At 26.8% G+C, this 13,297-nt stretch overlaps 1 protein-coding gene across 2 annotated transcripts; it reads right to left on the reverse strand.

Annotated features, from left to right (window-relative positions):
* Nucleotides 1-1,505: 1,505 nt before the first annotated feature.
* Nucleotides 1,506-11,108, reverse strand: LOC114179879 (uncharacterized). Of its 2 annotated transcripts, none has more exons than XM_085670830.1 (4): nucleotides 10,986-11,108; nucleotides 3,238-3,294; nucleotides 2,584-2,803; nucleotides 1,506-2,087 (listed from the first exon to the last, which is right to left on the reverse strand). In XM_085670830.1, the coding sequence occupies exons 2-4, from the start codon at nucleotides 3,256-3,258 to the stop codon at nucleotides 1,768-1,770; spliced, it is 561 nt and encodes a 186-aa protein (XP_085526956.1). In that variant the 5' UTR covers nucleotides 3,259-3,294; nucleotides 10,986-11,108; the 3' UTR covers nucleotides 1,506-1,767. The 2 variants fall into 2 exon arrangements, with proteins under 2 accessions (XP_085526956.1, XP_027922167.2); XM_028066366.2 differs by lacking the exon at nucleotides 10,986-11,108 and adding an exon at nucleotides 3,825-3,916.
* Between the last annotated feature and the right edge of the window lie 2,189 nt (nucleotides 11,109-13,297).

A 13,297-nucleotide genomic window follows, 5' to 3' on the forward strand; every position in this document is an offset into this window, starting at 1 on the left:
CGTAAAAGATTAAACTAATAATCTATTTTACTTTTTAATCTCATGCATTTATGTGAGAACCAAATAAAAATATAAATGCTTTTTATCTTTTTTATTTCATTAAAAAGTTAAACTTTATTAAAATTGGTTTCTTCAAGGAAAAAAACATCTTTCTACCAATTTTTTTTAATAAATTATTTTTCTTATATGTTCCTCCTAAAATTCAGTCTTTCTTCATCTTTTAAAGAAATAGTGGAAGCAAGAATTTTACACCAAATCTTACAATGTGCTCTTACTAATATATATATATATATATATATAATATAAGTATAATTTATTCTTTTTTAAGGAGTTATTTTAACTTTCAATGCATGCAAATTATTGATTTTGCATATGATTATTCTATGTTCTAAGCGAATCCTCATCCCTTCGTAGTCATGAAATTGCAATCTAATTTTCAACAGGGTTTTGTTGTATATAAGGCTAGCTTGAGTGGTGTAGGGTGTTCAAGAAGAAGTTGGTAGGCTCTTTAGACTCCTCTTTTAAGGTATGGAGAATTAATTATTTAGAAGTTTTCTTTTTAATATTGATTTTAAGGAATAGTTAATTTTTTCTTGAAATGTTTCTCTGTTTTGAAAGTAAATTTGGGATTTATGTGTTTTGAAGTATAATTTAATGTGGGTATGGAAGGATTGACCAATGAGATTGAAAATATGGTAAAGTGTGGATGATTGTGAGAAAATTTTTGTGAATTCTTATGAATCTATGAAGACATTTTAGTGAAAATAAATTGTTATGCAAAATTAAGAAAGATTATGTGATGATAAGAAAGAATGTGTATGATTCAAACACGGATTGTGGTATCTTGTAAGAGCAAGCGATAGCTTTTTAAGATTTAAAATCTTTTAAAATTGTTCGTGTCGATAAGCTTGAAGGAGTGATGTGTGGTTGAGTCCAGTGATTTCTTTTATGGGAATATACTATTGTGCTTAGGGTGTCAAAGTGTATTAAAAGGAATTTTAAAAATTAAACTATTCTGACTTAACTAGTATCCATCACATAAAGTATGAAATATATAAATGGTGTGAGTCGAGAAAGACTCCACATGAAAGACAATATGATATAAAAGACGATCAATTATACTTAGGAGAAATGAGTGAAATTAACCCTATTCATAAGTACATTGAACCTGAGCATTGAAACATTATCCATAGATTTCTAAATTTCTTTAGTAAAATATTATAAAATCTCCTAAACTTTTACCAATTTATCATTACCTAATTTATTCTTTTAAGATATTTTAAAACTCTTATTCTTCTCTTTATCCTTATTCATATGAAAAATACATCGTAAATTTCTCTATATGTTAATTAAAATTAATTTATGCGCAAGTTATTTTGTAAAACCGGTTTCACTTTTTAAATTTTTATTTATAATTTATCCCTCATTTTTGGATTTTTTTTTTCTTTTAGACAGTTTTTTTTCAAAACACACTCACAAAAACTTTGGCAGGTGGCATGGATAAGGGAAATAAAAATGTTTCATCCACTATATCTTTGAACTTCTAGAATATTTACAGTTTCTACATAGTCACTAAAATAGTCAAAGTATTAAGTTGTTGTATATATATATTGTGCATTTTGTGAAACAAAAGAATTTGAAAAGAAATCACACACACTACTCTTAACTGACAAATTCTATGAATTCTTTTACAAGCTATAGTAACGAAATGACACATCTTTCAATTTGTTAGATATGTTCCATAAAACACACATGAAGTTGTAACATTCACATGATCTTTGAACTATCATTGTGATGGTCTTGTAAGAGTAAACCTGCACACACTGGGCATGGTGGATCACGTACATCTTCAAATCTTGTTCTCTGCTCCAAACAATTTGCATGGTAAACATGACCACATACTAAAACTGCCACAACTGAAAGCTCACTGGAAGAGATTGAATTCCCCAAAAAGTTTATTTTTTGACTCAGAAGTTTCTCACAGGTCCCACAAACCATCTCTGCTTTATTATTTGATGACATTTCTTCCATCCCTAATGAGCTTGATGGAATTCTCTCTGGCCTTGAAAACACTTTCTCTCTATATTCTGAAAAAAACAAGTAATTTAACAGTTCACACTAAAAAAGCTTAGGTAGTCAATTTTCTAACACAAAAAAAAAAAATATCAATACATAGGTTTAAAACAATGAGATTTGAGCCCAATCATATAAATTCATTGTCTTAAGTTTTTGAGTTGAGAGTGGTGTCAATGCTTTATCCTTATATGGTGCTTTACTTTCTCATTTATAACCAATGTGGGACTTAGACTCACACTTGGATTGTTAACAAATAGACCTAACAAACAATCAATCTGCTAGGATAAACACACATATTTAAAACGTAAACTTTAAACCTAATTCAATTTTTTAAATTCGACTTGTAAAACCTATTTATATAAATTTTTCTAATATCTGAAGTGTGGTATATCTTTTGGTAGTGTAAACTAAACTTAAGAGAAGGAAAGAATTCTAAAATGAACTTGTGCATGATAAAAAGAATGAGTAAATACACATTTGCAAGGTGTTTAGATTGTGAAGAAATACCCTTGGCACGTGAAGACGAAGCATTGGCATGATTGGTAGAGTTACGTCGAAAATATTGGTGGCCATAATAATGTCGTGTTTGTTTTAAAAAGATTGAACGACCAAGACCATGATGATGATTTGTCATAGTTGGATGGGTATTAAGTAGCTTCACAGATCTATCTGCTATATCCAATGCAGGTGGCAAATGGAGTAAGCCATGATCATCTGAATGTGAAAGCTTTTCAAAAAAAAAAAACAGAGTACACAAATAAGATCAATGCCATACATTAATTTCGTCAAACACTTTCTCTACCAATAATGATTAAATTCTATTCAAATTACAAAATCATAAACAAAAACTTATACAATACAACGTGAAACCCACAGAAAATTATGATTTTTAAAGAAATTGAACCAATCAATTATAGATTATAGTTATTTTAAAAATGTGCATGAGAAATGTATATTATCAATTATGTAAAATGTAAAATGAGATAAACAAAAAAAGTTAAACAAGGTGGAGTTTTTTCGAAATATTTTGTGTCTATTCATGTATTATCAACCATTAGTGTATGAGAGGTGAATTAGATTGACGAAAGCAAATTGGTAATTTACATTATAGAGAACTTTTTTTTTTAATTTACAATTAAAGGAGTGAGAAAAACAAATTACCTCATTTGACAATAGCTCCATGTTGGAAAATGCATCAAACTATTTTTATAATATTGGCTTTAAAAAAGTGACAACAACAATCGTTAGTACTATTGTTACATACATCAAGGATATACAAACTAACATACACAAATTCAAGAAGGAAAAAAAATTACAAAGGAGTCTTTTCCTTACCTTTTTATATATTCCCAAGAAAATAAAAAATTCTTTACCATGTTTACGATTGTGGAAAAACTATTTTATTTTAATCAAGAACAATTAACAAATAACTTCCTTTAAATTAAATGCATCTGAAGAAAAATGAGAAATTTAAAAAACTAAAATTTAAAATTGTTAAACATATTGCCCAGTAAACCCTTTGAAAAGGTGATACCATTAAGAATAAGTTTGGCAGATACATCACATTTTCTCAGGTGTTCATCAATGGAACCTTTTTCAAGAAACTCCAAAAAAACAAAACAAAGAAAACAAAAGAATTTTTATTTGTCCACTTCAATTTCACTATACATCACATTACAATACTATGCTAACAGCAATTTGAAACACACACAAAAAAGAAGGAAGGAAGGAATGAAGAAAAAACATACCCATAGAAGAAGAACACCAATAAGGATGTTAATCCATTTGAGCCTGGCTAGATTCAGAAAACTGTTTTTATTTTTATTTTCACAATAATTAACCTTGTAAAAATAGTAAAAGCAAATTATCTAAATGGAGTTTATGGCTTAAAATAGTTTATGAAGTGCACATGTGGTTTTACGATGTTAAAGCTGAATAAAATGTTTTGTGTGGAATGGAAAGAAGTGAACGATTAAAAATAATTTTATAGAAAATGCATGGATGTTGACTAATTTCTATTACAAGGAATCAATGAATAGAGAGATAAATAGGGATGAAACTACGTTTTCTAGTAAATCTCATCAAATTAATACTATTATCAAAATTAGAAACTTATAAAAAATGTATCATTCAACATAAAAGAAAATAATGAAAATAGGAATAACATATAAAAAAATGTGTGTATTTTTTCTAATATTATAATATATAAATAAATGGAATCGATACAAATTTTCCATGAATCTATATATAAGTGTAATTATCTATATTAAATAGACCTATATTTTCTCCTTTTTAGTTATAGTGATATAAATGCAACATGTAGTTAAAGATAAATTTCGTCCATGTTCAATCGGTGGATTCTGACAAAGTGAAAATTACTTAAGTTGGGCTGATAGAACAAGAAAGGTTGGGCTTTAAGCCCAATTCTGTGCTAAAAAGTGTTTATATAACTCAACATGCTACATTTAAACTCCCTTTTTACTCTTCTCACCTACTATTTTTTTTTTTGTGAAATTTTAATATAACACTTAAATTATGTTTCTCCTCATCCTTCATTTTAGGTGCAATTAGTTTCGATTGGGTAACCAAGATAAGCTACACAGCACAAACTAGTCTTTGTAAAATATCTTATCAAATAACTTTTACAGAAGAACTTGTTAAGGAAAGAATAAAAAAACCATCAACTAAAATTAGTTTTAAAATAATAAAAAAGTTTTACGTATAAACTTCTTCAGAAAGCTAATCTTTATATTATGATTTACATGAATAAGATTTTCCAAAAGTATTTTAAAAAAATGAAATGAATTTCTTTGAAGCTAAGATTAACTTAGAACATAATTAGGATTTTTTGAATGAGTTTCTCTAAACTTGTTTTTCATTAAGAAAACAAACTTAAAAATAGTTTTTTTCATAAACTAAAATTAAACTGAATTAAAATTAATATTTTAGTTTTTAGCATTACTTATCACTCTTAACTGACAATGTGAAAGTCATAATAGTTTTTGTACATGACACTTATGTATATTGATGGATAAACTATATTTTTAATCACTTCTTGAAAAAAAAAATCATTCTTTTTTATTTTCTCAATATCTCTTTTATTAGTTTTAATATCTCATATTTTCACCAAATGAACTTTTACTTTATTTTATTTTTACAAATTTGGCTTTTCAAATACATCTATCATTATTTTAAGTCTCCGTCTATTGAATGCCAATCTAGTTTCATTATAATAAGAAAAAAAATTTATAAAGCACTTACTTTATATCTAAAATATATAAATAAAATGAAATAAATATAGATATTCACTTCTTGATCAACTTTTAAAATATAACAATCATTCAATATAGTGAAAACTTTACGTATATGTACCACTATTTTGACGAATGAAACAATTATACATGGTGATGTCTCTTAATATTTTGCTACTCATCTCTTAAGAAAATAAAAATAACGTGATAAGTGAATATTACACATGTATCCCTAGGTTACTTTTATGATATTGTGAACCAAATTAGTTTTCCTCATAACACTATTTTACAATTAAGTATGTAACCTTTTTATGTTCTATTGCTCACAAATTTTAATCATAAAACAACAATATAATTTCTAACTACAAAAATACAATATTTTTTCCTCCTTTACCACTTCAAAATTATATATATCCAATAAACTATATATTAAGAAAAAGTGACCCTTAATTACAAGAAATGTAACTTTTTTTTAATAATACGGAACGGTACTATCTCTATAATAACAGATATTTTATCCATTAAAATTTCCTTAGTCGGTTGTAAAACAAATATGAGTGGTTTATATAGTGTTGTAGACAATCAAAATGCCCATAATCCTAGTGGATGAAGATTTCAAGTATTAAAATTGGTATTTTCTTTTTCAGAAATTAAAATAGAATTCAAAAAAATACTAAAATGAATCCAGTTTCTCGAGTGAGTTTTATTGTGTTGTTCTTTATTGAACATTAAAAACATATTATTTTAATATTTTTAAAAAAAATTAATATATTTTAAAATTTTAGAATTAATGATAATTCATGTATTTTGAAAATACAGCTTAGGAACAACAGAGGAAAAAAACAACAGAGAATCAAAACTAGAAGGAAATACTTATTAAACCTAGAATAAGAATTTGCTCCATAGAAACGGGCTGGTGATGGGCTATTGGGCAATACAGGCCCAGATCAAATATCAAATATTTGTTTTTGTACAGTGCAGGCCAAGTTCAGTATCGAATTTCACTCTGCACAAACTCCAATGATTCAAAGAACGCCGTAACCAAAAAACAGAATCAAAATTGGTAGAAAATTTTCAATGATTTTTCGATATCCTGATAGACAAGAAAAGGGAACAAAATAGTGATATCAGGTTATACCTAATGATGATTATAATAATAAAACCTAATGTAACCAAATGAAAATTTTAAATCACAGAATGAGTAAGATGTGGTAATTTAATGTAAGAAGTGGCAAATCCATGGCCAAGGAAGGAAGAAAAAAAAAAAAAAAGATAAACCCTAGAAACTGAACAACCTTACATGAGTTCAGATCCAAAATATGCTTTGAAGAAGTGGGGTCAAAGGGAAGGATCCAAAAGGTACAAAAGAGAATATCCAATTTTCTACAATCATCATCACAGATTGGAAGAAATTTCCCTGTGCCAGGCGTGTTGTGATTGTGAACTTCTACAACAAAACAGTTTTCATGAGCTTAGGATCTTAAAACTCTCAATTTTATTAGCACATCACCATTCTACAATAATTTGCACAGGAATCTTCTAGAACTAGCTATCATAATCTATAACTATAACCATACCATATAATAATTCAAAAGGTTTAGGGTTTATCTTAAAAACATGGAGACTTGAAAAAAGTTAAATTCTTTCCATACCAGAAGTCTGACACGTTTAAGATTACAACTACCACTACAAATGTATACAATATATAATACATTGTTGCCTTTTCTTACACGAACCATATACCATAAGAAAGTTGTGTAAAACAAGATATTTCTTTGTTTTTTCATTTGTCAAATGATGTCTGAATGCAATCAAGTTGATTAGTCAGACATAAATTGAATTTCATAAACCTAATCCAATCCAATTCAATGCAAATGTTATCAGATCGATTCAGGTCGCTTTCACACATGAAATTACACTCCAAAGTTAATCCAATTCAACCATTCATATCTGGGAATTTGGTAAGAATTGGTAAGAATTCTCTCAAACTCAACCAGGATTGTATTGTATGAATCTATAGTCACATATCTCGATGTGATGGATGTGATGAATACAAACGAATAACTACCATGAATGGAATCATTCTGAATAGATAAGGGTTACATACCCAAAAAAAAAAAAAAACTCAATGTCTCTCTCGCAACTTTCAAGGGGGAATGCACCATGTCCACACATACTCTTCAAAATGGTGACTATCCACTCAATTTGCAACTACAGACAACCAATAACCCTTTCACAACTTAAAAAAAAAAAAAAAACCCTAAGAACTATTCATCTGATATTTGAAAAATAAATTGTTTATATACAGGATTTCGCAGAAGCAGTTTTTCTGACGCAAAGTGTGTGGTTGGTTCTCTGAAAACCAAATCTTATCCCAAAATTTCGTGCCATCTCCTAAGCGACGCAAAGTGCCATCATCGATTTATTATTTTATCATACCATAATGAAAAATTCCTCAACTCCAACTAAAGATATGATTCCACATAAAGTAGGCTCATGTGAAATGATTTTTTTTACAACAATACGATGTGGTTCTTGTAATCCGACGCCACGGTTTTTATCTCTTCGATTATATTAAGATATCGTAAACTTGCGTGGAAGATATTTCTTTGTTAATTAATTAATCAATTACCATTTAATTAATAATACACTAAGCATTGGGAGATATTTTAATTTGATTTGGGACGTCAAGTTGGTGTTGTCAATTCAAATTCACATCTTTGGGGAAGTAAGTTTGGAGGAGTATAACGTGTGGAATATCTATTGTTCCTAACAAAAGTGTTTCAATATATTAGCATTATCATTAACGAAGGGTTAAAAAATAATTGTGATAAAGTGGTGAAGCAAATTCTTAACTACTATTATTATGTGGTGGAATTAATCTGATTAACTTTGTCGTGTGGGTACCCTTTCTAGATCAATCTGGTTCTTTCCTTTTTAAAAAATTGGAAAAGATGTTCTTTGAAAATGACAATCATATCACAATTATAGGAATTCAAATGCAAGAGAGAGGGAGAGAGAGATAGATAGTTATTGCAGGTACAAAAGGTGAACGTGCGACTCAAAAAAATAATGAGAAGATAAAATTAAAATAAATTAATAGATTGTTTATATCAATAGAAGCATAATTAGGTTTAGAAGAAAGTGAAAACTAAATGTCAATATCCTTTTCATTGTTACAATAACATCATGTTTCTTTAATCATTTTTTAGGTAAGTAATTTTACCTTGTTTTAAATTAGATAACACGTGGATTTAACATAAACCGTACAAATAAGAGTTCTGTAGTTATTCTCTGTTAAACTAAGTCCACTAACATATAAAATATGATATCTAACAATTATTAGGGAATTGAAGATTTTATTTTTTGTATTAATAAAAAATAAAAAAATATCTATCAGAATAAAATATATGTTATATAAACATTATTTTTTATTATTACTTATAAGTAATTTTTTATTAGTATTTAAATTAAAATAACTTCGTTTTAATATTTTTATGTATAATTAAAACTTTAAAAATATAAAAATTTCATATTTATGAAGGTAGGAATGAAAAGTATATTTAAGTGAATATAAACATTTAACTGAAGAATTCCTTTAAAAAGGTATATTTTGTTAAAAATTATTAAACTAAATATATAATGTTATTGTATTATTGTCAAAATGTTTCGAAATTTAAATCATCTAAAAGCTGTTCACCAAAAATATGTACTTTTAAAATCAGTGAATAAGCCAATGAATATGTGAATTAAATACATTAATACTATGAGTTTCATGGAACAAATTTAGAACCGTCTGTAATCCATCTACCCTCCTTGTTTGTCACGATTGTAATTATGAACCATTATGTTTGCTTTGAATGAAAAAAATGATGCCACAATGTTTGAAACTAATTTTTTTATAGTCATGATTCTAAATTTTCATTTTAAGATAAAATTATTGTTTAAATTAATTAAGATTAGGTGATAAATGCCTTTTAATATCTTAATTATCATTAAAAAAAATCTTAGTAAGATATCAACACTGAACAAAATTCACTGATATGAGATATCTTACTTTATTTTTGAAAAAACATTTATTTTAATTAGACATAGTTATATTATAATTTCTTAAAATTTAATTATAACAATATTATAATTAGACATGTGTAGATGAGTTTATTTAGAATATTGAAATAATATTATTTACGATAATTAAATATCTAAAGTTAATGTAATATTATAAGTTTATTAAAATTCTTAATGTTTATAATATTTATTTATAATTAATTAATTTTTCAATAGTTTTAATTTTTTAATAATCTAAATTTTAACTCTGTAAAATACAATACTTTTCCATAACAGTCTTAAATTAAACTTTATTTTATTTATATTCAATATGTATATAGTTCCTAAATAATATAATTATATTTAAATATTTATTTGAAATTTAATTTTAATAAAAAATGAACATTTTTTTTTACTTCTCTATAATATATTTAATTTTTTATTTATTGTACTTGAAAATACAAAGTATTATTATTTTATTCATAGTTTTTGCAAAATGACTATTGTACCCGTAAGTAAAGTAAAAAATTGTATAACTATATCTTTTATTGTTTATTAAACTAACTAATTGGTGTGTACAAAGTTTTTCCCAATTAATATTAGTTGAATTTAATTAAATGCATTAACTATTAGTTGAAATTACTCACTGCCTGTATGTGACGTTACGTTCAAACTAAGCGAGGTAAATAGGAGTAAAAAAGTTTATTAAAAAACATTAAATCTTCATTTTTTAAAATAAAATTTAAAATTATATACTTCTAAATAATTAAATTATTATCTATCACAAATTTCAAAAAGAAAAAAAAATCAAACAATCTTGAACTGTACGATGAATCTATCAAAAAAGTGTAGATTAAATGATGAATTTGAAAATTTATCATCACTCGTAATACTCATACACGTATGATAGAAATAAAATTGTCTTTTTTGTAAATTGAAAAATATAAATGTATTTTCTTAATAAAATACAAATTTTATCATAGTTTTTATACAATGTTATTTTTTTATGTCTAAAGTAACTTTTTTTATGAATGAAAAAAATGAGACAATAAGAGAGAACAATTCAGTAATAGTATAGAAGCGAATGATATTTTCTAAAGTCAGCATTTAAATCAGTCATTTACAAAATCATTGATAACACTATAGTAAAACTTTTGTAAAATTAAATGTCAAATTTTATTTTCAAGAGTTTTAATCTCAATTTCACTGAAACCAACTTAATATTCATTTATATTTTCACATTTGTGCTCAAAAGCATAATATTTAACAAATCTTTATTTCCAAATAGTCATTTTAGACACTTTCACTCCTTGAAAAAGAACTTGCGTTGGGAAAATTTTGAAAAGAGCAAGACAACATAAATTGCTTTGCTACTCAAAGGACTTTTCTTAAGCACTAGTTGTCGAGTGTGATGTAATTTAGTTTTGGAAAAAGAAATAAAATTGCAAAAAAGCATCGAAAGTAGATTCTATATACGCAAAAGGGTTAAAGCAAGAAAAACATAAACGGAATAGAACAATCTAAAGAAAAAGAAACTTTAAAAAAGCATTATATTTTAATTATACATATTGAAAGTATGAAAGTATTGAAAACAAGATAGAAAAGAAGAACCTGTTTCTTTGTGTGGGATTCACATGTTAACCCTTGTCCATGCCTTTCACGCACCACCTGGGTCAACTTGACCAGCTTTTGCGCTCCCGGCTTGACCGCGAACTAAGCCCAAACTAGACACCCAATAACAAATCACAGATTTCATTGACCAGAATCAAGAAAGTGACATTAAAAGGTTATTTTTAATTTTTTTTAAATATAAAATTATCAACAACCATGTCTACTACACGTGTGAAATTACTAACTAACTTACTAAGCAAGAAAAGTAAAAAATAATTGCTCACACGTACCAAATTTGATTGTGAAGAGATGCCACGTAGGATGGACACACTGCACCATAAAATATGACACGCATATGAGTCATGTAGCTTATGCACAATTGTCGGTGAGATCCACATAACTCTTCTCTTCAATGCGGGACCTTCCAAACCTAACGATAACAAATAGTTTATTTACAAATGCAAATATAGCGTTATTTTTACGTTACGTTCTGACAATTTTCCTTCCTAATTTAATTATTTTCAGTTCTCTTCATTACATTTTACAGTTTCGTTGTTATAAAATAAACATGAAATTTTGATTTGGTGACCCCAATCCAATGGAAACTTCTTTGAAAAAAGCGACAATAACCTAGTCTCCACAAATGAAGAATTTGGATCTACCTTTAGGAAATTACAAATGGTGGGAACGAGAGGTAACAGTAACACACATTCATGTGTGGGCTTGGAAATCGATAGCAACCTGTGTCTGTCTGGTCCCATTCGGACCCTCCACCACCCATGACAGCGCATTCTTAGCTTCGCTAACTCAACCCTTTCTCCTTCTGTGAGTGGTGGTAGGTATAATAATATATTAAGTTGCTAATATTGCTGAATCTTTAAGCATTTTTTTTTTTTTCATTTCAATAATTAAATATGATGTTAATTAGTTTCGTATGGCACACTGCAAACAAAGTGACAGCAAAGAAAGTGGTTTAATTGAGGTTTGATGAAGATACATAATTTACGTGCGGTTAAGCTGTCTTGAAGGTTGTGATTTGTGAACAAATTGAAACCGGTGAATGTCTGCATATGATAAGAATGGATTCACTGTGTCACTGTCGTATAACCGTTCCACCTACATGTCAATTCGTATAAAAGGAAAAATGTCAAAAGTCTGCTACCTAAATGATACTTTTTTTTTAATTAATCGATGGGAACATTTGGATTTTGTTGATAAGTAAACATGTTTAATGATGTGTAATTGTAGTAAATAAATTCATTTACAAAAAGTTAAACCTAAAAGACTTGATTAAGAGGATCCATTTCACTGCCATTTGCATTAACCACATGTTTATAACTCTCTGAACAAGTTTAACATTTTTTTATACATTTTTTTGAAAAAACTGTAATTCACATTCTATTTGATTGATTATACTCGTAGTTTTTGTATTTTTTAATAAAATTTGACTAGCTGTAATTAAAAACGTCTGAAGAGGTTTGACCAATATAAAAACGTTTTAATTGCATGACTAAATTCATTAATTTGACTCGTTTAATTTGTTAATACATTATTTGACCTTAATTTTAAAATTTTAATTGGATGACTAAATTTTGTAACCTAATTTTGAAATGACTAATCAAATCGAGTTCATTTTTACAATTTCAAGACATTTTCATTGGATCAGTTTATCGGGTGACTTTTATCTATTTTTAGTTTTCGTGTATCTGTGGTGGTAACTATCAATACTGGTTTGTTGGCTTGTGAACCTATTGATGTTAAGGAATTAAAATACTAATATTTATAATTTAGTTTTTAGTAAGAAAATAATTTCATTTATATGTTGGAATTTGGATTGGATTCCAACCTAATTTATTTGTTACAATAAAGTAGATTATATAAGGTTTACATTAACCTATTATAATAATCGTAGTTGCTTATTTTCATTGTAAAATATTAAATTAATATGTTTTTTTTTTTTGCTGGCAGTCAATTACTCATCATTAAATTAAGTGTTTTTTTCTAATGATTAACATAAACTAAACAAAGAGATAATGTTTTAGTCAACAAACATAATTACCTAATTACATCAAAATTTAGTTTAAATTAATGTTAACATATACATTCGAAAATGTGTGGTTTTAATGTTTAATGTGATAGATTTTATTTATAATCTTTTATTTGACACAGAATAAGCATGTCACATTTATTAGAAATTTTTAGTTATTTTATCCGTAATCATTGTAAATTTGTACATGTTTAAAACAATTATGGTGTCAAATCGTTTTATCTCTTAACTTTTAGTAAAAATTGAAAATAGTTTATTTTTGAAA

This window comes from Vigna unguiculata, chromosome 3 (assembly GCF_037176805.1).
Source record: "Vigna unguiculata cultivar grain cowpea cultivar isolate G323 ecotype 2 chromosome 3, ASM3717680v1, whole genome shotgun sequence".
Classification (NCBI taxonomy): Eukaryota; Viridiplantae; Streptophyta; class Magnoliopsida; order Fabales; family Fabaceae; genus Vigna; species Vigna unguiculata.